Source organism: Tympanuchus pallidicinctus, unplaced genomic scaffold, assembly GCF_026119805.1.
Source record: "Tympanuchus pallidicinctus isolate F22 unplaced genomic scaffold, pur_lepc_1.0 scaffold5, whole genome shotgun sequence".
Lineage (NCBI taxonomy): Eukaryota > Metazoa > Chordata > Aves > Galliformes > Phasianidae > Tympanuchus > Tympanuchus pallidicinctus.
Genome location: NW_026294769.1, coordinates 53,487,256 through 53,513,434, shown reverse-complemented (window position 1 = coordinate 53,513,434; position 26,179 = coordinate 53,487,256). Strand labels below are relative to the sequence as shown.

Genomic DNA, 26,179 nt, shown 5'->3' with positions numbered 1-26,179 from the left:
GGATAGAAATATATAAATAGCAGAAAAAAGACTTAAAGCTTCCCTTTGTTCTTCCCTTCCAACCTTGCCCTGCATCTCCCAAATGGAGGGCAGAGGTTTAGAGATATTTAGAAATATTATTGCAAGGAGAAGGAAAAAGGGAGATCCTGGGACTTCTGGTACAGCCAGGGTAGGGACAAGTAAGGGTGAAGTTGATGGTGAAAATGTTGTGAAAATTGATAAAGACAATAATAAAATTGCTTGAAATTAGCTCTGTTAGCTCTGATAGCTCTGTTAGCTATCTGAAACAAAATTTGATTGTTCTAAAAATAATTCAAGAAACTGGAGAGAGTCTGTTTAAGCACAGTAACTTCCAGGTGAAGTCTTGCATTTTTTAGCTCTCAAAACTTTGTCATTCTTAACTCTCCATAATGAATAACGCCTGCAAGTCTTAATTTTGGTGCTTATCCATGAAACAGCTGTCACAACGGGAGACCTTTGGAGCTGAAAACTTTCTCACCCACCCTTTGCTGCAGCACACTCTTAAGACCGATGGAATGACTTGGCACAATCTTGCTGTCATGTCAGTAAAGAAGACTGTAGGATGACCTAATGGAACTTTTGCAGCCCTTAATACCCACAGACACTCTCAAGTCATCTTATGCAGCTGCCAAGTTCATTTGCACAAGTGAGCAACTGCCTCGATGCTTGCCAAATATTTTTGCTGCCAGTTACCCCAGTATATTCAGTGATGTGTAACACAACCCTTCTTAGCTGCCGAATCCTCTTAGAGTTTCTATAAGCACAGGGGTATCAGAGTTTCACTTCGGCTTCGGATCCAGTCTTGCAATCGTTCTCTTGTTTTTAAGATTCTTGGGCTTCTGGGTAACTACAAATGCCAAACCCAGTCTTTCCAGAGCTAGTTTGCCTATACAGTGTTAAACAAAAATAGGCACCTTTTAGACCTACTTTGGGATTACCTCTCTGTGAGCAGAGCACCCTTAGAGAGTTCAGTAGTCATTTATCTGTTGATCTGGTATTTCTTGCTCTAAGAGGTCCCTGCCTGAATGTTTTAATCCACTATAATTCACTGCATTCAAGTCTGCTCTAAACTTCATCTTTCATGATGTTCTTTTTGTGGTCTCCTCCTTAATCGTGTAATTTATTTTATTTGTCTTTTAATTGTGTACTTTGTAGAGATCAGAAAGCCTGAAAATATAATGGAGGTATTCTCCCTCAATTCTGTTTGGCAAAGGATCCTTTCCAAAGGATCCTTTCCCTCTCTTTTCTCTCTCTGGTTTAAGAAGTTATCTTTTATAGGATTTTCTGTCTCACGTACGTCTAAAGTGAAATGGGCCACTTGCTGCAATTATTGGTCATGATCCACATCTGTCACTTGGCTTCTAAAATCTGGATCCATTGAACTTTTTCAACAATTTATTTCATAGTAGTTTGGCCACTTTAATCCCTATCTACTTCTATCTGCGATTCATTCACCTCTTGGTAGCTCTCCAGAAAGCACTATTTGTGTCTTTTTTTTGTGTTTTTTTTTTGTATTTATTCTAGACTTTTCTGCCTCAAACCCCCAAATTTATTCTACCTGTAGCTTTTAGTACTGCCAAACTATTTTAAATTCAACATTAGCAATGGGCTGTTGCTCAGTTCTTGAATAACCTAATTTCGCAGCTCCCATTTTTCATGAATTTCCAAATATGAAGATTGCATCCACTTCAAAACCAAGAATTCTAACATTAAAATTGGGAAGAATATGGTTTGTTTAAAAGAATCAAATAAAAGCCAGTGTTTTGTGAGCACTCATATCAGCACAGGGAAGGGGCAGAAACACAACAGGGCTGGAGGAAGAAAGAAATTCGACTTTTGGCAATGTCCCACATTTATTAATTAACATTTATGTTAAGCAAAATATTAAGCTGTAGGCCTGGCAGAAAAATAAAATAAAATGATTAGTCTTTAGCTGGATCATCTCCCTGAAGTGGCTGTGTGCACTCTGTTGTGTAGTAAGTGTGCGTGTTGGTGGGCAGCATAGGATGAAGGGTGGACTGTGGCAACTTTGCTTTTTGTTTGTAATCCCCTTCAAACTAAAACTTCGGAGCTCAGAGAAGTCTGAATGTCATGTTAATATGCAGCCCTCTCACCTTCTGTGATTTGTGATTTCTCACCCAAATACCGATGTGACCTTAGGCTGATGAGCAGAACTACCAAAAACAACAAACAGAAACCACTAAAATAACCCCCCCCCCACAAAAAAAAAAAAAAAAAAAAAAAAAAGAAACAGGAAAAAAATCTTGTTTGGCAGCCAGCTTCATTTTTACAAGGGTTATTTTACACTCTTGCAGAAACAGTAAGTAATTCAGACTGATTCCTTCAGGCACTTGCTCGAAAGAAAGCATTGTGGTGGTATTTTGTGGTAATGGCATTAGCGTGGAAGGTTGGTGAGTGTTAAGCAGTCAGGTGGTGAGTAACCAGGTTTAGAGGGTTCTGTGCTTGGGGTTGCCACGCCTGGCAGCTGGGCACAAGAGGGGCTGCTGCAGCTCCTTGGGGCTGGCTCCAACCCACAGTGAGGGGGTACGTAGTTGTTCCCAGGAGGCACACGGGCACGTGCATGCACTACACTACATACGTGGCCAGCTGCACAGAAAACAGCACTTGTACAGACAGCAGCAGCATCAAAGGCCTCATCTTTTCCTTTCTGTGGCTGACCATGATGAAAGGATGGATCCTTCTATGACAAGTTCTAGATGCTTCTCTTCTGCATTGCCTGGTTTCCCAGCTGCCTCACCCCCACAGACACAAACGGAGTGGTCTCTGGCAGCTGCTCTGATTTATCACCTTTCCAGTAGCCAGCCCACAACCTCTCTGCTCTCTCCAGCATCTGGCCAGACTCAAAGCTACTCCTTTTTATGGCTCCCACAATTCTTACCCTATTTGCTGGCTACTCTGGCTCAGTGCTGTCAGGGATCGTGCGCAGACATGTACCAAGGCAATGTGCATGGGTTCTGACCTCTGCTTGCTGGCACCCTGTGCACCTGGGTCCCTGTGTGTGACCTGTGGTCCAGCTCCAGTTCCTGGACGCACTTCCATTCACACTTGAACACACAGAGTAAGGATTCCTCTCACCCAGGAAAGTAGTTACAAATGCAGTTTAATAAGAAGTGAGACAAACAGCAGTGACAGGCCCAGGGCATGGCTGGACTTCTGCACTGAGCCACTCCTGCTGACGTGCATCTGGGCCCCTCTTATACCATTTCTCCAGTATTTGCTTGTGCTTCTTCCTTCCCTGAATACTTTCATCCCTCACTTTTCTTGCCCTTGGTTCTTCCTTTAAATATCCTGTACTAAGCCTTGTGCAATCCTAAAATACTCTTTCTGGCAGCTCATAATGAGTCCCATGTCCCAGTGGGCAGTCACAACCCTCCCCCCCCTGTCTGCAAGGTGATCTAGAGAGCCTCTCCCATCAGCTCTCTGTCATGGCCCCACTCCTGAGCGCTTGTGCTGTTGTGTTTCTGCAGCAGACATGGTAACTGCCAGACTAAGAGCTCTGCCCTTTTTGCTCCAGTTACTGGGGTCCCTCTGGTCCAGTGCTGGCTATCTGTGCTGCTCTGTGTTTGTGGGGAGGAGCCTTTAATCACACAACCTAATTGTCTTCTTTTGTCACTGAAAAGTCATGAGATTGGGCATTGCGCAGCTGCTCTAGCATATGAGGGCACAGTGTGGGTTCCCTTATGACTCCTGGATTCCAACACTGCCAGCAGCCTGAAGTTCCTAAAGCATAATCCATTTTGGTTTTTATTTCTTGTACTTACAAAAGAGCAACCAAGTACAATAAAAAAAAACCACACCAACATCCAGCTCTTTACTGTAGTAAAGAGCAAAGGGAGGGGAAATAAGGAAGGATTAGGAGTTTGAAAGTACTGGTTTTCATACAGTGCTTCTAACCACACTAGTATTTTGTTTCTCAAAGTCTGCTGAAATGGGCTTCAGACTATAAAATGCTTGATTTGATGTTGGCTTGAAAACAGCGCCAGCAAAGCAGGCCGGTTGCAAACACGAGGTGCTATGGGTGAGGTGTCAGCATTTGTTCCAAACACGCTTCTTGTTCTACCTGCTGGCTGATCTTTAGCAGCTGAAGCCTTGCCTCTGCTTTGGCTTTTCTCCCCCTTAGAGCAAGCAAGTTTATACCCAGATCTTTATTGCCTTCAGATATTTTAGACTATAATTAGGTTCCTCTTGCCCTCACCCCCCTTCCAGTCTCCCTTGTTTTCAAGGCTGAACACGTTAAGCTCAAGAGGCTGTTGCCACTATCTCAGATTGTGTTTGTTTCCACGCTCTGGACTCTCTCAATGACGTATGTCATTTTTCAGACTTGGTTTTGGGTTTCATGAGCACCTTTTATGTGTGGGCTTCTTTTTTCTTTTCCTTTTTTCTGATTTGTTAATTTAGTTTTGACCGCAGAAATGGAAAGTCCGGTATGCGTTTTTGTGCTAAGGCTTGGCTTAAGGTGATAGAATTCTGAGCAAACATAAGAAATGCACACCCCTCTCATTAAAAAGAATCAGATTTGTATCCTGAGAGAATGCCTAGAAGTATTACCATGAAAGCAGACTGTTCCTCAGTCCCTGTATCCACACGCCGCAGTGCGCTCAGTAAATCTGTCGTGATTGAATGTAACCTTTATTGCATGTAGCCCAAGAGTTAGCTCATGCCATTTCGCAGCCGCCCGGCCTGAATGGCGATGACACATGCGTTACAAGGCAGGCATGTTTTAGCAGGGCACAGCTGCAGGCTGAAGTTCTAATAAAAAGCTGATTCAGGGCTCACGCTGCAGTGTTTGGGGTTTTCTCGCTGGGATTTTGGTGTTTTTCGCTGTCCTTAAGCGTTCGGCCTGGAATAGAAACTGCCTCTTTAAGAAGCCTCCGTGTAGGTAGCAGGAGCAGCCTGCAGAATGCAGGGGAAGCTTAGCTTTGCTGCGAAGCCCGAGTGTAACCTAACTAGCTAGGGGATATGCAACTGCTGATTGACAGCAGGACCAGCATTATGCAAATGCTGCGAGAGCGGCGGCAGCCGGGGAGCGGTGCTGGGGGCTCTGTTAGGGAGCTCTCTACACACGCGGCGCTCAGCGCGCTGTACGTGCTGCGCTCGCTGCTCCTCCTGCCCGGTTTAGCAGTCAATAAACGGCACAAAACAATTGTTGCTTTTTGGGGACGTCGTGGCGTGTAAAATCTCGAGTGCGGTTTCAGTTTGAGATACGTGTGAGAGAGCCGGAGCTATGTGTCAGAGCTCGTTACTCAAGCTAAATTAGGTAATTTTTAGCTGGGTAATGTGCTAATCTTTAAACCTTTATGTTTTTAAATCCTGCGTACGTCTGGTCTCTTCATACAAAAGTGTATTTTGCTTGTTTCTTCTCGTCTTCTTCAGTCTGAAGCCTTATGTAGGTCAGGCTTGGCTTAAGCAGATTTCCTGAACCTGCGTCAGCTTAAGCTGAAGGAATTTTAATAAACCCTCCCTTGTAGGCGTGGGCCTAAATGAGACTAGCCTAGTTAAGCCTGATCTTTTTCTGTTTGTGAAAAAGAGCTGAGCAGAGCTAGGGACTGCATGGTGGCTTCGGGAGCTGCTTCCTTAATTCAAAGCTAACAATGGTCGGGAAGGCCAGATCTTCTAATTTCACCTTATCTGAAAAGCTCGATTTGCTAAAACTCGTGAAGCCTTACGTTAAAATTCTCGAAGAACACACCAATAAGCATTCTGTAATAGTGGAAAAAAACAAATGCTGGGATATCATAGCCGATAACTACAATGCCATCGGAGTAGATCGCCCGCCTCGCACCGCACAGGGCCTGCGCACGCTGTACAAGAGGCTCAAAGAATATGCCAAACAGGAGCTATTGCAGCAAAAGGAGACTCATTCAGACTGTAAAAGCAGCATTTCCGAGCCAACCAAGAAAGTTGTGGAGATGATTCCACAGATTTCCAATGTGTGTTTAAGAGACAGGAGCGGTGTACAAAGGTGAGAGAATTCTTTTTATTTTGTTACTGAATGAAAATGATGGCGCCTCCTATCTGCCGTGTAACGCTTCTCGTGTGTTCGGTGTCCTAAAGGAAGTGTTTGCAAGGGAAAATCCCAAAGCTGGGAACAATGACAAAATCATATTGCTTTTGTTTTATGGCCAGCTTTATGGTGACTTAGCACTGCATTCATTTCAAAGCCTGTTTCAGTCTTTGTCATACTCCGGAAAGTGAGGGTTAAGGGAGAATCAAAGAGAAATAGTAGCTCTAACCTCTACCCCTCCCCTACCTTTTAATAGGCAGATTATTCAAACACTGGCAAAGTGATGGCTATTCTCCTCCATTTAAGGCAATACTGCAGTCATTTTACAACATATGCAACTGTTATCGGTTTATGTAAGATTTTTGATAAAGTTAGTTTGCAGAGCTAGGAAGCCTTGCTCAGAGGGCTCGTTTTGCCTCGTTTGCTCTTAAGTGCACATTGTTTTATCTGATACCAATCCTTTACTCCTCACACCACAGTGACTTTGTGAGTGCAGACGTTCTTTAAAAATTTTACTTTTCTTGCATTGATGGTAATTCTCTGAAACTGGAGCAGAGCTAATTGCAGTCTAAACTCCAAGCAGTTCTGTGCTGTACGCTGGGCAGCTTAAACGCACATGAAGAGAAACTGAGAGATACAGCAATAGAAGTTTTCTTTTTTGTAGGGCTTTTTTTTTTTTTTTCTTTTTTTTTTTTTTTTTTTTTTTTTTTTAACTGCTCAGTAAAGTGAGGCACACTGTCTAGATTTGAAGCCAGACATAATACAGGCAGGCAGCACACAGGCTTTCTTACACAGCTGGCAAATGCCTCTCGTATCTGACTTGCAGCACTCTGCTGGTTCTGCATTGGTCCTCGAGGGATCCAAAAACGCCGGGGTCAGGTTTTGGTTCCTCCAGATACAAAAGTAAGCTTGGCAGGAGGGATAAAAGCCAAATAAATCCCCACAAATCTTGAGAAATCTCTGATTTTTTTTTTTTTTTTTTCCTCCCTTTCACAAACAGATTAATGGGAAGTGAACTTTCCATATTTCAATCAGATATACAGATAGTTGGTGCAACAGCTAAATGCTCTAAGAAAAGCTGGCATGTGTACAGAGGATGAATTTGATTCACGGTGCCACTGGTTGAACTGAATGGTAACAATTGTGTAAATCCCAACATGCCAGATGCTCTAAAAATATGCTGCTGTGGGTCCTTGGCGTAAAGGAGTCTGAAGCAACTGGGCTGCACTGCTGCTCCTGGTGAATGCCCCTGAAGGAACGGTTCCAAAGAATTCTCTGGAACAAAACGAGGCTTTTAATTGCGCTAATAAAGGTTGCAGTGTCTCGACTACCAACTTTTGTAAAGAGGCAAAAAAAAACAATAGTGGGAGAACTTTGGTTTGCAGATCGGCTTATGAAAAGCAGTGCCGCTTTTCATGAATGATTAAGACCTAATGATCTCCATCGTTTGTCTCCTGTAATGTAAACGTTTTTTGCAGTCCTTTATGGCTCTGGGAACATTGACTTGATTACTGCTTACCCCAAATGGCAGTTCCTAGGGACAGCCAAGGCACTGCCTGTGGAAGGGAAAGAATATCATCTAAATATTTTTTTTTCTGCCCAAATACATCATTATTTTGTAGTTCTGATTTTAACTAAGATGCATTTCATCCTGATTTTGAGAGCCCAGTATTGGGTTTTAAGTCTCTAGGATATGGCTCAGCTTTTTGGAGGGGAATACAACTTATAATGAATCCAAATTCTTAATTGCACCTTTAAGCAATTTCTAGCTCACTGTGATTAAACAAAACCAAGTGAATCATGGGTGCCTCTGGGGTTATAAATACCATCCCCCAGTTGTGGTAACTGTTGTTTGTCTTTCTTTCAGTCAAGTTGTCAGAAACAACATTAGTAACCACCGTGCAGGCGTTCCTTTTGTTTCTCAGTTCCTTCTTTCTCTCTTCACTAATTGGTTTCTTTTTAAGAGGCTGATTCTAAGGGGAAAAAAAAACAAAACCCAACCAACAGCTTCATCTGAGTTACCTGAAGACTTGGTCATTTTCAAATCCTGTGTGGAATATGCTGTAAGAGATCAATTTGTCACTAGACACCCTAGTCCATGTTAGACCAATCCTCACCTCTCTTTCTTCTCTTAACCTCTCGCACTTTCTCCTTCTGCCCCCTCCCTCTGTTCCCTTTTGTCAGAATGATCTGCTTCTCCTACTAAGTTGTTTCCAGGTTTCTCAGGCTAGCAGCTGGCCAGGAGCCAGCAAATAAATAAGAGGGAAGCTGCGTTCGAAGCTGTGGTTGGGAAGGGGGAGACCCAGAACTAGTCAGCAAGGGGAGAAACAGTGAAAATTTGTATGCGGGAAACTACTTCTGATGCTTCAAGAAAGGAGGGAATGGAGTGTGAGAAAGGTGTAGAGAAGCAGGTGAAGCTTCGAGGCTTGAGGAAGAGGGAGTAAGGTGGTAGAATCGATGCTTGATATGCAGCTCAGGTGACAGTGGGCAGAATTAAGATTGCTTTCTTCAGGGATAGATGAAGGTTCTGTTTTCAATTCCTGCTTCAGATAGAGTTTTTCTTTTTGAAAGCCCTAATTTAAATGGTTTGGGTGGTTGGCAGAACTGATTTTTGGAAACACATTTCTCAGACCCTGTTGAACATTCTTACAATTGAATATTTAGCAGTTTTTATGCTTTTGTTCTTGAAATTGCTGGTTCATGTTAGTGGATGGTGGACTAGCTAGGATCCTTTGGAAGTTGCAGCCGTGGCTGCTTATTTCTGTTGAATGAAAAGTTTTGAAGACCAAAGAGAGATGCAAAGGGGATAATGCTTTCTTTTGATGTCTCTGCAAGAAGTCAGCACACTTACACGAGAAGTATGATACACAAATCAGAATTCTCCCGTGTTTCTGGGAATTTGAACCCAAATCTGCTGCTAACCAAGGCAGTGTTCTTAATGGTCAGATAGTGCTCCTCAGACTGTGGCTTGTAGTGCTCACGAGGAGTTAAAAATAAATAAAAAAAAATATATGTATACTCACACACCTGCCTCCATTTTAATAGACAGCACTCATGTCCTCCAGGGTTAGGGCACATCTGTGAATGCTGTATTAATCATGGATCCACTCACTGCCTTTAGCTGCTAGTTCTTCAAGGGCTGAGGAATGTCTCCCATCTGCAGTCACTAGCCATAGTCTCCTTTTTGAACAGTTATGGCTGTGGTGGTGCACTGTTTTTGCTCTCAGTGCCAGGTTAACACTTCACTGTTCCCATATGACACGGTACTGCCTCCCAAGTCATGCTGAAGGTATTCTTTGTAGATCTGTACTGTCAAATAGTTCAAAAAGTGGATCAGGGCTCACAAAAGTATTACCTCTGTAAAGGAGTGATGTGCAGAACTATAAGGTTTCAGACACAACTGATGGTGGAGAAATAGACAGGAGCAGCTTGAGCCATTAATATAATCAGAGCCAATGTAATGTCAAATCATGACTGGAGGTGCTGCTGACTCAGGAGTTTACACAAAGGCAGATGAGTCAGGTGGGTGTTGTACTTTAGAAAAGCTGGAAAAATGCACAGAACTATGGGCTTGTTCTTAAAGGTAACATTTCCATGCCCTCTCTTGAAACTTCAGAAAACCAGTGAGATCATTGGTTCAAAGGGAAGGAACAAGGATTAGCTTGACTCCTTGATCTACTGACAGGGTCATCATCTGGGCTGTGGTTTTTTCTCCCCAGGCTTCTTGAGTCATTTTATTCAGTGATTGTTTTACCAAAAAAGCAACAAATAAAAAGAAAAGCTTAAACATTTAGGTTCATGAGTCAGAAACAGAGAATGCATTAGAACAGGAGGAGATTAGTAAGTTTGGGAGATGGAAATGTTTCTGCAAGTTAATGGCCTTTTAAAATCACTTTCTAGATTACACAAAATGTTTCCTCTGTCATTTGCATCACCTTCTGCTGCCGCTTTGTTTTTATTCTCACTTATCAGTAATGCTTGCTTATCCTGTTTCAGAATAAGAACCTCCCAGGATTGTTCACTATAGGCTGCACTGCCTTCAGATTAGCAATGCCATCTAAATCATACGGGGCTGTGTGTATGTGGTGGAAGGAAGGGATGCAGATAGTGGTCATGTAACAAAGCAGAGGTCCGGGCATGGGTAGCACAGAGTAATATTTCAAGTGAAGCTTTGATTACTTACAACTCTGTTTGTTTGTTTGTTTTATGGTTTTTAATGGATTACTTAAATATGATTTTGTGTGTTCTAGCACTAATATCGATAAAGAAACAATTGCTGGTACCAGTTCACCACAGGCAATGTTGGATCACCATCCTGCTACAGTCATGATGGATTTGCAATCAGAAGAGGATGTCAAACCTCCTCCTTCTTTGATTATAGACTCACAGCCAAGTGAGAGCGTAGAACAGGAGGAAGATCACCAGTTGGTGCACATTATGGAAAGGTCTCCTTCAACGTCAGTATCTTCAGTTGACATGAGAGTTATGATGTCTCCCTCTCCTGTGCCAAGAAGAGATGAGTTTTTTAGGCTTGAGGTTGGAGAACGCTTTAGACCGATGTGTGGGTATGACCCACAGATGTTGCAAATGCTGAAAGAAGAGCATCAAGTAATATTAGAAAATCAAAGAAAAATTGGGCTTTATGTCCAAGAAAAAAGAGATGGTTTGAAAAGAAAGCAGCAGCTGGAAGAAGAACTGTTGCGAACAAAAATCAAAGTAGAGAAGCTAAAGGCAATACGACTACGCCGTGATCTGCCAGAATACAGCACTATCTAAATATTTTATTACTTCTGCCACATCCCTTGGAATACTTAATAATAAATGCTTTTGCCCTAGTGAAACTGTTCCTTATGTTAATATGGTCTTGAAAGATGAAAGCCTATTTTCCATGTTGTTGTTTACGTACCTTAATAAAAACACCTTGTATGGGTTTGAGTGCATAAACTCTTCTGATCTGGAGTATAATCAAATCGTGTAGACTTAAGGATGGTGAGAATCCCAGTTTCTTAAATATTTCAACTTATCTCTAATAGAATTGCAGAAAGCAATGTAGGCTGGTTCTTTTTCAAAATTTGATCATATGCATTATTTTTTTCAAATAATTACCAATCCTTTATTACCTTAATGAACTTACTACTTAAGTAAACATATAAAAAGGAGGAGTAAGAAGCTGTGTTTAAATATGCTCTGCTTTTCATGTTGGTAAATTTTGTGACAGTGGTGAAATTTTGCTGATGTATCAGCTTGGAAAACAAAATTACTGGATTGTTTTATTTTTTTAATGTTCAGTAGACAGTTGAATAAATGTACATCTTTTAAAAAGTTAATACTTTTTAATATTGTTTTCAGTGGATGAGTGTTTCCATAGGATATTATGAAAATAGAGACAGTGAATGCAACAATTCAATTTTAAAAGTGCATGCATGCATAATTTGTGTGTACAGTTACCATGATCGTATGTTCTCTTAGAGTAATTATACTGGTCCTCAACCAGAGAAGTCTAATAAGCTCACTTGCATGCATAATTACTGCAGTGCATGTGCAACCAAGACAGTTGCATGTGCCTTTGATCGATATCAATATGACTGTAAGCTATCAGAATGGAATAGCTTCTGTATGTAAGTTATGTGACTCGAAATCAACAGAAGATTCTTTGTTATTCTTGGTACCTTTTATAAATGCTGTTGTTCTGCTCCTTTGATTAGTTTCAAATAAAAAGCCCAAAATGAAAAAGATTATTCTGTCTGTCCTGGAAGCAGCACTTTCCTCTGCATTTGTGATCAGCATTCATAACTGGAAGAAAGATACTGGCAAGCCTAATTCCTTAACAATTAATTTCTTTGTAATTCTTGGTCTCTTGCCTGTTATGAATAGATCCACAACTTCCTTAGACCTCTGGCTCCTTATCCCCTGTAGCAACACTTTTTCCTTCCTCCAAGCTGTGGTATAGGAAAAGGAAATGAAGCCCAGCAACAAGGAAAAAGTGCGAGCAAAGGAAATGTAATTCTTTCTGTTTCTCCTATCTCAGAGGGCTCCAAAAATAGAAAGTATAAAAGCAATAGGAAGAATGTTTTTTCCTGCAGCTGCTTGTTACTCTCAATCCTGTCACAGTTGTCCCAACTCTCCTTTCCCCATTCCCACAGAACCTTGGTGTATGAGTACAGGGCACTGGTGTGCCTTAGCAGGCTGTTTGAAGGTAAACCACACTGCTCGTCAGACTTCTGAGTGAATCAGGTTACCTTTGTAACCTCGGGGATAAATGCTTATTAAAAACTAAGGGCTGGAACCATGTAACTTAGTTCAGGGACTAATTGAGCTTAAAGCATTGTAGTTAAAATTTTATAAGAGTGGTGAGAGAGAAATCATCTTGACTTTCAGTGCTTAGAACAACTTCAACAGGTTACAGGAGGAGAACTGAGGAAAAATACAGATTGTGAAAACAGATGACAACAGTACAGAATTGCCCCATGCTTTTCCAGTTGTGTGGCAGAGAGAAAAGTCCTTCAAGGATCGGTTCTTTTGGGAGTTTCTGCGTGTGCTTGCAATGATGATGTCTGAATGAGTGGCTTCTGTTTATGTACAGCCCTTGGCTTGCTTCTGCCTTTTTCAGTTCAAGGACATTGATCTGTTTTTGTGTAGTTAGTAACACTTCAATGAGACATTCAGTTCCCTGAGTTTACAAGAGTCAAAATCTTGGCTTTAGTAAAAACTTTATTAAACATTAGAACATCTTATTTGTTCTACTTTGCCATCTGAAGTGTGGCTTCTCGAAAATGGGTAACAGCACTAAATTTCCTGCACTTATCGTTTGGAAATGCCTGATTTTTCTGTTGAAAATCAGAATTTTAGTTGCTGGTGGAAAACAATAAATTCCTGTTATTGTTTCTGCAATTTGACACCTTTTTCTAGTGTAGAAAATAATTCCCAAGTGGCTTAATATCTTAAAATGTTTTTAAATTATATCTAGCCTTATTTTGGCCACAAAAATTCTCCGCAGATGTTTTTTAATATTTTGGGTTGAGTTATCCATTCCCTTTGAGATTGTATAAGAGGCGACCTCCAGGGACTCTGGTGGTGTGGTATTTTTATTTCTAGAACTGGAACTGGAAGAATTTCCAGTCTTTGAAAGCTTGTAATCCTTCCTGAACTGGAAGGCGAAGTAGATGCGTTGATTGTGGGTAGGGCATATTGCCCGTTGTACTGCTGATAATGGAGGGCAAGGGATGCAGATGAATAAAGAAATAATAAAATGCACAGGCCTGGTCAGAACTCTCTCCCTCTAATCATATTTCTGTGTTTGGTTATTCTAGCTTTGTCTCTAATTTTGTTTGTGGAAGGCCTCTCATTCTAACTTGCAAGCAACATCTCTCATTCTGAGATGTCATGCATTTAGTTTTCTTTCCTCTCTGCTGTGTTTCTTTTATTTTTTATTTTTTTTGGAGGGGCTGGGGAGGAGGATCTGTGGGGAAGATCTCTTGAATCCCATAGTAGTTTGCTTGCTTCTTGTGCCTTGTCAGTGACATCAGTGCCGTGCGGTATGGTGCTGACTCTGTTATGCCTCCCCATGCTGATGGATCTGTCTTTTCTTTCTCACCCCACATCTGTTTCTCGGTATCAGGTTATCTGTCTGCGTCAGACTTTGCACTTCTCAGTGCCTGTTCTCAGGTTTTTTTATGTATTACTGATGCGGAGACGTGCACGTACAGCTGTGGCTAAGTCCTTCTGGACCTTAAAGTGCTATGAATTTTTACTGTTCCAGCAAATTATATTCCATTAGCATGTGTGAAAGGGATGGTTGGAAGCCCTTCCCTCCTTCACCCCCATTCTTATCCTTCTGTTCCCTTTGCTGTATCTGGCAGTGGCATTCCCTGCCTGCATGTTTACAAAGTACTGTGTACAAGCAGAGTAATTTTAGGCAAGGGCAAATTTCTACCATATGTTCATGTCCTTCTACTAAGTTAACTGAAATAAACAGGCTCTGGGAGTACTTTTTAATTCTCAACATCTAATGATTTAATTTTTTTAGGATTAGATTAAAAAACTACAACTGTGATAACCTTGTGATCACTGTGATAACACCTTGTGTAACTTTATCCATCTGAGTAATTGTCTAATTATCAGTCTACACTCTTATCAACTGTTCCCTAATTATCTTTTCCTCTTCCCTCCCCCAAGCTCCTCCAGCATTGTCTTGTTGGCTGTACTTGCCCTATATCAGAAGCATTGTCGGGTAAAAATGGCAGAAAGGAGAGGTACTTCAAGACCAGCAGAGATTACTTTTAGCACATCTTGCACTCATATTCCTCTCTTCTAGTATTCTCCACCTCACTAGTTTCAACTGCTATCTTTCATTTATATTTCCACATATTTTCTTGCTTGTGAATGCATAGACTAGAGCTCAAATATTTTGTGTCCTTGTGATTTCCAATAGACAGAGCCTTTATATTGCTTGTAATTATAAAAGAATTGTTTCTAAATAGGAGGAACAAATGGAGAATTGTGAGGCTCAATTTTGCCTGACAAACTGTCTTTCCACAGTTCAAATATAACACATTTTCACAGGGTGATTGAATCTCATGTTGATGAAGTTCATAATATTGCCCAAGGCTAGAGAAGGAGATTGTAAACATAATTAGTTTTTTTCTTTTTCCTTTTTCTTGAAAATTATTTGTGCTCCAAACTGCATTATAGAAAGGTTAAACCTAACAGAACTTTACGTAAATTTACCCCAGGACATTCAGATGTTAAGCTATGGTGTTTTTAAAAGCTTAAAGGTAGAATTCTTGCATCTGATACCTACAATGCTAAAGTTGTTGAAAACGTTAGTTGTGATTTCTTCTTATATGGGGATGGATAAGGGACAGGGAATCCACAGCAGTGTGCAAACACTGACTCTCTCCAGTGTTCTTGTCCTTCTCAAGTGCTGTGGGGTTGCATACCGTTTTATCCCTGTGTTTGCACGGAATGATTTGCTGACCCATCCAAAGATTTCTGGGTGAACATGACACCTTGCCTGACCCTGTATTAGTCACACATGAGGAGTATTGTTATTCCATGAGGAATTCCTTGAGGGGATTTTTATTCCATATTTAATCAGCAGTTACTCTACATTCCTTAGGATTGCTGCTTGCTCTTCAGCAAAACTGCAGACTTGAATATCGTGCTTCAAATTGTACTTGATTTTCATCTTTAGTTAGCATAATCACAATAACAATAATAATTTAACAAAATACATCTAAAAAATTATTTCTCTGGACTGTGATGCCCATCCATATGCTGTTGATGTCAAGGTCTGGTTTGGTCAAGGCTCAATCATTTTGTATACAGCATCCTGTGAGCTGCCATTTGCATACCATGCATGGCTTTGTGTGATCCTTGTGTATTGTTAGTGCTTTCTCAAATATGTCTCTTTTAACATTCAGAATTTCTGTGTGCTTGAAATAAGTGACTTTACAAATTGTCAGTTATCTTTTTAGATGTAATTGAACGGTGAAATGGTAGGACAAAGCCCTGACCTAATGTAGGGGGCAGGGGAGAAGGGATTTTGTGCTGTTTGTGGTTAGTTACGGCAATGTTGTTTCTCCTGTGTTAAAATCTGCTGCAGTAATTTCAAGTTATAATGTTATTAATTGATGAAGAGATCATGCTAAAGAAAGTAAATTATAACAACTCAGTAGCAGTTTTAAAAATGTTACTTAGTCCACTTGTAGCTACTGTTAACACAATTCCCTGGAGTTAATCTACGGTATGTATCAGAAATACAGAATTAAAATGGGACGTGCTATAGATCCGAAGTCCGTATAAATATTAGAATAAAATTGAATATTAGAATTAAAATATAGATATCAATAGCAGTTGCTATTACTGTTGATATATTCTAAATCATAATATGGCATTCACTTTGGGGTGCATGTGTAAGCCAAAAAAATCAATTTTTGTTTGACTTGTGAACTCTGCGTGTTTCATCCAAGTGATGTTTGTGTTGTTTTTCATTGTAATCATAGAATATTAAGGTTGGAAAAGACTTCTGAGATCATCCAGTCCACCCTTCCACCTACCACCAATACTGCCCACTGAAGCATGTCCCTGCATACTGTATGTACCCTTAAACACCTCCAAGGACAGTGACTCCACCACTACCCTGGGCAGCCTTTTCTAACACCTCAACGCTCTTTCTGAGAATAAATTCTTCCTGGTATTCAATCTGAATCTCCTATGGCACAACTTGAGGCCATCCTATCTCTGTTACCTGGGATAAGAGCCTGACCCCCACCTCACCACAACCTCATTTCAGCCAGTTGTAAAGAACGATAAAGGTCTCCACTGAGCCTCCTCTCCTCCAGACTAAACAAACTCCATTCCCTCAGCTGCTCCCCTTAAGATTTGTGCTCCAGAGCCTTCACAGCTTCTCTCTGGATATGCTCCAGGTCCTCCATGTCTTTCTTATAGTGGGGGGCCCAAAAAAAAGTACTTGAGGCGAGGCCTCACCATAGTTAAGTACAGGGGGACAGTATTGTAGATGGGCTTTGGCAGTAGGTTGTCTGTCTCAATGGACTTCCATATAACACTGGTAGTGTCTACTTTCATTTTGGCCAAACCGTTTTATGCTGGGTTACCCCATCTCATGTGTGTGTGCTATAGCTTTTGTTTATGTTATCTCAAAGCAGCTCAGCTTTGTTTCTGTGAACCAACTTGTAGGCACAACTCATTGTTTTGTATTAAATTTTGATGATCCTTCCTTTGTAGCATTCTCGTTTCTCTGTGCTTTTGAAAAAGTACTGACATTTGGCATTAACATGGTCTGTGGCCATTCCTATAAAGGCTCTCTCTCATTTAGCTAATTCATAATTCATTAGCGAGCACAGGTTGTGGTCATTTGCAGTAAGTCTTTAGTTACAGACCCTAATAAATGAACTTTTTTCAGAGTCTGTTCTAGTTGGGCACAGTGAATTGTTGAGAGCCCAACAGTGATTTCTTAGCTCAAATGAAAGCAAGATTTGTCTCCAGATTTGCCCAGCCATGCATTGACAGTGTAGTGAGTTTGATGAGGAGACAGTATGGATTTTGAGTGCTTCGGCCCTTCTGGCAGGACAGCTCCAGAGTTATGGAACTGGAACCAAACAGCTTGTGGCTTGGCTCTTCTGTGAAGACTTCAAAACCAGCAATACACTGGGAAATATAATTTGTATTTATGTGGTTCAGAGTGCTGCACAGTGGGTGTGCAGACCAAGGGTGAATTAAGCTTGCTTAGGGAATTTAGCCACTGTTGTTAGTTATAATTATTTCTGATAGATAAAATTCTTTCCTTTCAGAAGAGTTTTTATATAACTGTTATATAACTGTGCATGCTAATTTACTGCAGTTTAGTTTTGAAAATCCTGAATCAAATTCTAAGATGGCACTAGGGATGTTTCTCAACAGAAATATATTTTGGTGGTTTTGGTTAGGTTACCTCTGAAGATGTAATGGGCAGCTGTAAAGATTGTTTTCAGGTGAAATACAGCAGAGATTAAGTCAGTCATTTTTCTGTCTCATCCTTTTCTATGCGCATGTACATCTGTACCTGCACACTTACACATACTCCATATGGTAGTTTGATAAGAAGAGCTGAAGTTGTGTGTGGTGCAGGGGCTGAACATCATACAGGTGACATCAAGGGCCAGAGGAAGCTCCTGGGAATAGCAAGTGGGCCGTGTGCTGATGAAAGCTGCCATGTATCCATGCATTTTAGTTGGCTGAGCAGTCAGTTTAGGACCATGACCAGACAGGGTGAAACAAAGCGGGTTCTGTCAAAGGCATGCTGAATTTATGGCTCCATTATAGAATCATCTTATTAATTTGCACTGGAACTTCTAGGCAATTTAAAACGTGTTCAATTTTCTTACATCAAGAAGTGGCAAGGCAGCACAGTAAGTACCACATACCTCCAAACAGGAAAAATTTCTCCTCTCCTCCTTCATTTTCCCTTTTATTTTTGCTTTTCTTGTAAGAATTACAAATAAAGCCCTAAGTTTTTATGCCTTGGCCATAAATATTACTTTTCTGCTCGGCCTATTGAATGGATTACATTTATGTAAATCAAAGTTATATAACTTGATTTGGAAAGATTACTCTTTCCCTTTCCAAAGATTTCGTCAGCCATTCTGTAAGTAATCACTGCTGCATAACACACGAGAACGTTCAAAACCATGACTCATCCTTTGTGTGCCTCTTTCCAGGGTAACGTCATAAATTTTAAACAGTCTTGTTTAAATAATTTAGATAGGAATATATTATGTTTCATGGTTATTACAGTGAATGTAAGTTTTGTTCATTATTTTAAAGACTCGTTGTTATAATCCATGAAAATCAAAGATGGCCAGTAACAAACACAAACGGTAGCTGAAAAATGTTTTACCTTTTAATATGTGCTAAAATAGATGTGAATATTAAGTATACATAATTGTAATAAATCCCTCTCTCCCTGCTTTCTGCTTCCTACATATCTAAAAGCCTTTAGATGTTATTAATGAAATATTATAGATCAGAAAGACAGTTTTAATTTCAATAAAAACCTCAGAGGCAATAGGAAGTATTTAGAGAATGCAGGACTGTATATTTTCAAAGTCCCACATACTTTTTGTTGTTGTTGTTGTTTAGTTTTTTTTTTTTTAAAGAAGAGCCTTTAGTTGATTGATGTAAACTTTCAGTGTGGATAGGAACAGTAGGAGGAGTAGTAAACGCTGAACTTGGATGGCATTTGAATGTTTCCAGTATTTTACTGAGCTGATTTGGCTTGCTGCACCGTGTGATGCCTGCAGCATTTCAGAATTCTCAATGATGCTGCTTTTTTTCCTTTGATAATAGGACTTGCACATCTATTTCTGTGGACTTGACAGAAGCTTCAGCTTAGTTCATTAAATTTTTACAGTGGAAGCTGGAGTCAGTTGGATTTTTAGACAGTTGAGAGGCTTAAGAAGAATAATTTTCTATCATGAAGCTATAATTTTCAAAGTATAAGCTTTCCTCCTCCTCTGCAGCTGATACCCTTAACAACTAAAAGTTTCATTAAATGGTGATGAGGCAAATGTTCCTCATTGTTCAAATTAAGTACACCTCTCATTTCTTTTATTGTTTACAGAAAATTCCAGTTGCAAAGGAAAACTAAGGTTACGAATTCAGGTATCAAAAGTACTCAGCCTGTTTACAGCTTCTTGTGCCTTGCGATTAATTGCAAGATCGTATATTCTCTTTCTATTGGCTTCCTTGCCAGTTTTAGTTTAAAGAATGGACTGTGTCCACTCAGTGAACAACTATTCCGTGTTTTCCTTCCCCCTTTTTGGTCAGCTATAGCCTTAATGCCATAATTTCATCACGCTATGTTATTTAATTTCCTGATTTTTTTTTCCTCTGGTGCCCATTACAATAGCTGCTGAGCACGTGGTGAATGTACCTGTGTTCCACAATGGCATTGAGAGATGAGGGTTTGCAGTTATCTCTGCTTTCTAGGAGATAAACTGGGAAGTGTGGCACAGAGAGAGTAAGATCAAAAAGCTCCATTAACACTGAAGGTGTATTCTGAATCAACTAGGACTGTGTTATCTAAGAGCTTCCGTATACTGTACAGTAAGTGGGGTATGGATGGATGGAGAGCTGCCACACAGAGAAGGACATGGGGGTTCCAGTGGATGAAAAGTTTGATATGAGCCAGCAGTGTGTGCTTCTAGCCCAGAAAGCCAATTGTATCCTGGGCTGCATCAACAGAGAGATGGCCAGCAGGGTGAGGGAGGTGATTGTCCCCATCTGCTCTGCTCTTGTGAGGCCCCAGCTGGAAAACTGCTGGAAAACTGTCCAGGTCTGGGGCCCCAGTGCAAGAAAGATGAGGCACTTTTGCAGCGAGTTCAGAGGAGACCGCAAGGATGGCCAGAAGGCTGCAGCACCTCTGCTCTGAAGACAGGCTGAAAGATGTTCAGCCTGGAGAAGTGAAAGCTCTGGGAAGACCTCACTGTGACCTGCAGTACCTACTGGGGTTTGTAGAAAAGACTGGGAGGGACTTTTTACAAGGGTGTGTAGTGATAGGACAAAGGATAATGGCTTTGAGATAAAATATGGTAGATTCAGATTAGATAAAGGGAAGAAATTATTCGCTGTAAGGGTGGTGAAGCACTGTCCAGAGAAGCTGTGGGTGCCCCATCCCTGGAGTCGTTTAGGGCCAGGTTGGATGAGGTGCTAGGCATCCTGAGCTGGTGGATGCCTTCCAACCCAAACTGTTCAATGGTTCTATGATTCTATGGCTAATCTATTAAAACCACAACTTCCAGTTGCCTCTGTGCACAGTGTTCAGTGTTACTACAAATGAAACTGAATCTCAAATCAAACGCTCAGGCAAATGTCTGCTGCTGAAAAGTTTAAGGTTAAATGATTTTCTTACACCACAAAGGAACGCTGGAAACCAATGCAAGTGGTATCCTGTTACCAAAGGCACTATTTAGTTTATCTTACCTTAAAACTATTCACATAAAATAAGTTGGTTTTTGAGAGGGTAGAGAGTAGGATAGTTTGGTACCACAGGGGTTATAGTTACTATTCTTTGGGCTTTTAGAGCAAATTAACATTTCTAAATTGATTTTTCCATATCATTTAATGTTTTTAGCTGAGTAAGGCAGACCAAGTTGAAACTCTAATCTTTACCCTTTGAGGTAAGAAATTGAATGATTTCATTAAAAGACTGCTGCATTCAGTGTAGACCATTATTACAGCATCATGCAGTGTTTTGCCCAGTGAGCCTTGCACTTTTGTTAACAACAAACAAGATGAAAGACTGAAAAAGGTTCAGGCTGAAGAACAGAAAGTACCAAAGGGTCTTGAATGTGAATGGCAAGACAACCCAAGCCTTAGCTTTTCTTTGGTCTACACTGCCTCAGCCATTACCAATCATCTGCCTGACTCCATGAGTCCTAAACTCAGAATTGATGGTCTCATGTGATGTGATCTGTCAAATGGATCCAGGTCACTGAATCTGAAATCATACTAGAAGGATGAGGGAAATGATGTGGGCCCTTTTTATCAGGAGGTGAATTGATCTGAGTGCCCTGACATCTTTGTATCACCATTTCAACTCAGGGCTCACCTTCTTGCCATCTCTTATGTTGCAATACTCTGTTGTCCTTGGCCGTTTTCTCCACTGTAAGTTTTTCCTTTATTTTCCTTGACAGCTTCTGTTCTCATCTCCTCCTCCTAGGTCTTTCCTTGATTTCCCTTGGTGGCTTCCAGCAAGCCATGTGGTTTTACTGAACCTTGAATTTTGAAGGACAGAGACGAGGTGCAATAAGCTTTCCTTTCTGGTAGCACACTTTCTTTCCAGGCTTCTTCTCCAAGGAGCACTTCCACATATCTGCTCATTATCCCTACTGCCATGTTTTCTTGTTCGTCTCAGCAAGGGAGATACTGTCTCTGATTGAGAAGAACAAATTCACTGCTGGTGTGTTTGGAAGGGACACAGTTTTGGTCCAAGCAGTGAGAGCTGTGACTGCAGAGAAAGTTATTCTCAGCTTCAGTTAGAGCATGTCCACTGTGTAATCCTCAGGAAATTAAGTTACACAAAATGTGCAAAGTGTGTTTATTTCCGAAAGCTTTAAGCTCTCAGGGATGGAAAAAGTTTTGGCCTGGCCAAAAACAAAAAAGAAACACTGCCTTCTCCCCCGATCCCTAGATTCTTCTCCAGAGCGTTGAGTTAATAGAAATTCTACAAGGAATAGTATTTATTCTGATTAAAATTGCATTCATCTCTGTTTTTAGTTCTCATAAAACAGTATTTTATGGTCAGTGTTTGAGCATTTGTATTTTTGTTTAAAAATAAATCTGGATGTAAAACAATGATGTGTTTTTTAAAGAAAATATTCCTGTTTGCGATAACGTTCTTTAGTTGAGTTAATTTTCACATTCAACAAGCTCATTCAGTTCTATTGAAATAGATAAAAACAGCAAAAAATAAACTGTCTATGCTTTAGCTTTTAAAACAAACAAACAAAATCTTAGAAAGTCTCACGTCAAGAAATGTCCTGCATTCTTTAGTGCTGATGAAATTATTAAAATTAGACTTTTCTCTGTCAGGATTTCAATCCCCACAGCTCATCCACAGAACTTAAATACTGATAGCACTATGGGCTTCTCTGGTAATGGTGGCTTCATTTTGGCAGCAATGCTGATGTGTGCAGGACAAATTCTGTGTTACACATTTTGTGTTTAAAATAGGGGCGTGAAGCACTGGATTGTAATCAGGCAACTCAGATGTGATCCCATTGTCATTGATTCCTATGATAAAAAGGCAAGTCAGCTCAAATCTTCATGGCTGCACCCCCATAAAATGTCTCATAGAAGCTCTGTGAGAAGACTTAATGACGTATTTTTCTATCTTCAAGGCACAGTAATATGCATTTACATGTTAGCTTAATATTAAAGATATCATTAGACTGAAATTGCTTTGCAATGAACAATGATGCTATCTCTGTCTAATATTTCTTTAAACATTCCTGGGATATCTTAGAAGTGTTTAACACCGATATTTCATATAGAGCAAGATACTTAACTTCTGTGTACACTTCTGCTCTCTCAGCTTTGTAAAACACCTCTGCTCAGAAGACAGGGCCAATGTTGGATCTGCAGAGCAGGTGGATGACATGTATGCAGAGAGGTGGCTGCAGAGACTACGGGTAGACAACTGTCATTGCGTTTCAGCTGTGATTCAGAGGCCAAATCTTTTATCTCAGTCCAGATTTTTGGCTCTGCCTGTCCCTTTCTCTCTCTTTCTCTCTCTTTCTCTCTTATTTTTTTTTAATAATTTATTCTTTTGTATTGTAAAACACAACTTGAACCAATGTTGTTTTCTTTAAGCTCCAGTTTTTGCATTCTGACAATGTGTTTTTGTTTAAGAGGCTCAGTCACAGTGTGAAAGTCCAGGTGCGGAACTGATAAGCAACTTGACAGATCCCATGGTTCCAAAACCACTTCAGCTTAACATTGGCAGCTGCAAGGAAAGAGACCGTCTCCTTGTTGAGAACCACGTTTCCCTCTCCTTGTATTGACTTTGGTTGCTCATGTGATTCATCGATCCATGTGCCCTGGCTGCTCAGCTGCTAAGCTGCTGGACGAGCAGCAGTGTGGGAGCAGGGAGGAGGAGGACGCTCACGGGTTTTGGCAGCAGCCTGCAGTTAGACGGGGTTAAGCCATCCATTAAACCACACCTCGGGCTCAGGGTCTGGTGTGCTGTTCACTGAAGCATGCCAAGCTCCTTACAATGCAGTTACACGGCTGCCAGCCACACTGCAAAGGCTCCTCAAAATGCACGCTGATTTACATTTTGTGGTGTTTGATAATGCAGCTTTCTCAGCGCACTGGGAGTAACCCAGCACATTTCATCGATAGGTTTTCTTCAATTCCTGCCCTACAGAAACTGGTTAAGCTGGTTTGCCATTGGAACGATCCCCCCATCCCCTTTCCTGGATCCTGTCCCGTTTTCTGTAAATCATCACCTCCTTGAAGGTGGCTGAAGCTGTTTCTCATATCGAGTAAGCAGTAGTTTATATCTTGAAACTTAATCCGTTGCTTTCCAGCCAGGTATGTTCCTGTTTGCGGAAGATTTTAAAGCCTTATCACCCAAGGTTTTAAGATTCCCAAGCCCTTCACTGTGGGAGGACAGATTTGTCATTTGCTGTGTTTTCTTGTGCTCCCTGGGAGGCAGTTAGCCATTTGAGAGGGAGATGCATGGGCATGATTTTCTGATCTTCCTCTTAGTCTGGCATACACAGAGTTCCTGTTATTTATTATTCTCATCCCAACTCATTAACAGTGCAGTGCAGAACTGAAACGTGCAGTCAGGATCTCAGCAAAACCAGCTCTAAGGTGGTGCCTACCATCAGCAGGCAGCAAGGTTTTGGCTGCAGAGAAAGAAAAAGACCTTAACACTGTTATCTGAAACTCTACTGTAGTTACAGGTAAAAGGAGAATACATTATGTGGCACTGACTGAAACAAATCATTATTGGGTATTGTTATAAACAGAAATTACAGTAAGTTAAAGACAAATTGAGGGAAGAAACCTGAGCATCACATTCTGTTCATTTTCAGTTTTTCAGTAGGAACATGGTAGTATTATATAGAACATTGGCATCCAGTTTGCTACTCACTGAGGGCAGTTTGCTTTAGAAATCCGTCTCTCCAAAAATCAGCTACAAAATGCTAGCACTTTCCAATACTATTTTTAAATTATTCTTCTGTTATTATTTTTACATAAAGTGGGGCTAAGAACACTTTGAGGAATTGTTTGGACCTGAAAGTTAATCTATTGGTGATTCATATCACAACAAACAGGACTCCCTGAGTATAAGAGCACTGACCATAAAACAGATCTTAGGGATCACCAAACTCATGTGGGAAGTCAATGGAGGAGACCAGGAATCACAGAATCACAGAATTGTAGGGGTTGGAAGGGACCTCCAGAGATCATCGAGTCCAACCCCCCTGCCAAAGCAGGTTCCCTACAGCAGGTCGCACAGGTAGGCATCCAGGCGGGTCTTGAACATCTCCAGAGAAGGAGACTCCACCACCTCCCTGGGCAGCCTGTTCCAGTGCTCCGTCACCTCACTGTAAAGAAGTTCTTGCGCGCATTCGTGTGGAACTTCCTGTGCTGTAGCTTGTGTCCGTTTCCCCTTGTCCTGTCTCCAATCACCACTGAAAAGAGATTGGCCTCACCACTACAGCCCCCACACCTCAGGTATTTATAAACCTGGATTAGATCTCCTCTCAGTCTTCTTTTCTCAAGGCTGAACAGACCCAGTTCACTCAGCCTTTCCTCATAGGAGAGATGCTCCAGGCCCTTCACCATCTTTGTGGCCCTCCACTGGATTCTTTACAAGAGATCCCTGTCTTTTTTGTACTGGGGAGCCCAGAACTGGAAGCAGTACTCCAGATGAGGGCTTACCAGGACAGAGAGGGAGGATCACCTCCCTCGACCTGCTGGCCACGCTCTTTTTAATGCACCCCACAGTGCCATTGGCCTTTTTGGCCATGAGGGCACACTGCAGGAGGTCATTTCTGGTTGTGGATGAGTGTCCCTCAAAAGAGAAGAAAGTTCTGCAACAAAATCTCCTTCATTCTTACAGTAACTTATATAAAATCTTTAAATGATGACAGGAATAACAGTTGCTGATTAAAATACGAGAAGCGGTTTGAAAAACAGAGAAAACTGTCTTGCATTTCTTTTGTTGAATCAATTGATGTATAGAAACTTAAAGCAGAATAAAATATCTTTTATTTTTAGCACAGTAACAGTTTTCTCTTTCTCCCTCTCTATCCATTGCTCCTCCAAATCACATTTCTTGTGATTGCTGAAGATCCAGTAAAACCCTTACACCTTTTTGCAAAACTGCAAGGATTTGTTCTTGCTCTCTGGCTCATTCCCCAGGTTCCATCTAAGTGGATCCCTGCCTGCTGTGCCTGTACCCAGTAGCTGCTCTGTTACCCCTTGGAGGTGGGCACCTGTCACAAGAGATAGCACAGACACTGGCTAATGCCCTGAAAAACAATTTTTCATTTAGATAGCACTTTTAAAATATCAAAAATTGCACACTCATTTAGGCATATAACATGCTAGTGTTTCTCAGTTTTAAGAAGATGTAGGCTTGTTGTTATGTTGTTGCCTCTATTTATTGTGAATTTGCCTCGTTACAGTTAAGTTGCCTCATTTTTATTGTAAGCGACCCTCTGCTCTTGCCATCTTTCCTTTAAACACCAGCACACTTGGAAACTGTGGAGAGGTTAGTCTGTGGCATAAGCGCTTTTTCGCAACAGATTTCTGTAGTGTTCAATCCCAGATGGAATCAAAGGAGCAAACCGATTTAAGCCTTTAACCAGCATGCAGGGGTATTTTAATGAAAATTAGTCTGATTCTCTCTTTGAAGCTGTGCATGTGCTGAAAAGGAATGCTACAGATATTCCTTTAGATAATACTGAGGACTTATCTGCCATTACTCGGCTCATGTCAGATAGCTAACTCCTGGAAGCATGCATTTATTCTTAATCGATATTATGATCAACTGCTGTCCGTTCTATTATAATTTCTTAACCTTATTAAGCTAAACATGTTGTATTAGCTTTT

General features: G+C 40.9%; 2 protein-coding genes across 4 annotated transcripts in view; both read left to right on the top strand.

Annotated features, from left to right (window-relative positions):
- The window catches only part of RAD54B (RAD54 homolog B), a 62,551-nt gene that overhangs the window by 13,030 nt on the left and 23,342 nt on the right, over positions 1–26,179 (top strand). The gene's annotated exons all lie outside the window — the stretch shown is intronic.
- On the top strand, positions 5,047–11,779 carry FSBP (fibrinogen silencer binding protein). The gene is made up of 2 exons (XM_052703274.1): positions 5,047–6,004; positions 10,297–11,779. Exons 1-2 carry the CDS (start codon positions 5,634–5,636, stop codon positions 10,820–10,822), a joined length of 897 nt encoding a protein of 298 aa, XP_052559234.1. The 5' UTR covers positions 5,047–5,633; the 3' UTR covers positions 10,823–11,779.

Excerpts from the sequence above, each read along its gene's own strand:
- FSBP (XM_052703274.1), top strand. The coding sequence starts at position 5,634 with ATGGTCGGGAAGGCCAGATCTTCTAATTTCACCTTATCTGAAAAGCTC. Across the intron at positions 6,005-10,296 it reads GACAGGAGCGGTGTACAAAG|CACTAATATCGATAAAGAAA; the intron begins GTGAGAGAATTC and ends TGTGTGTTCTAG.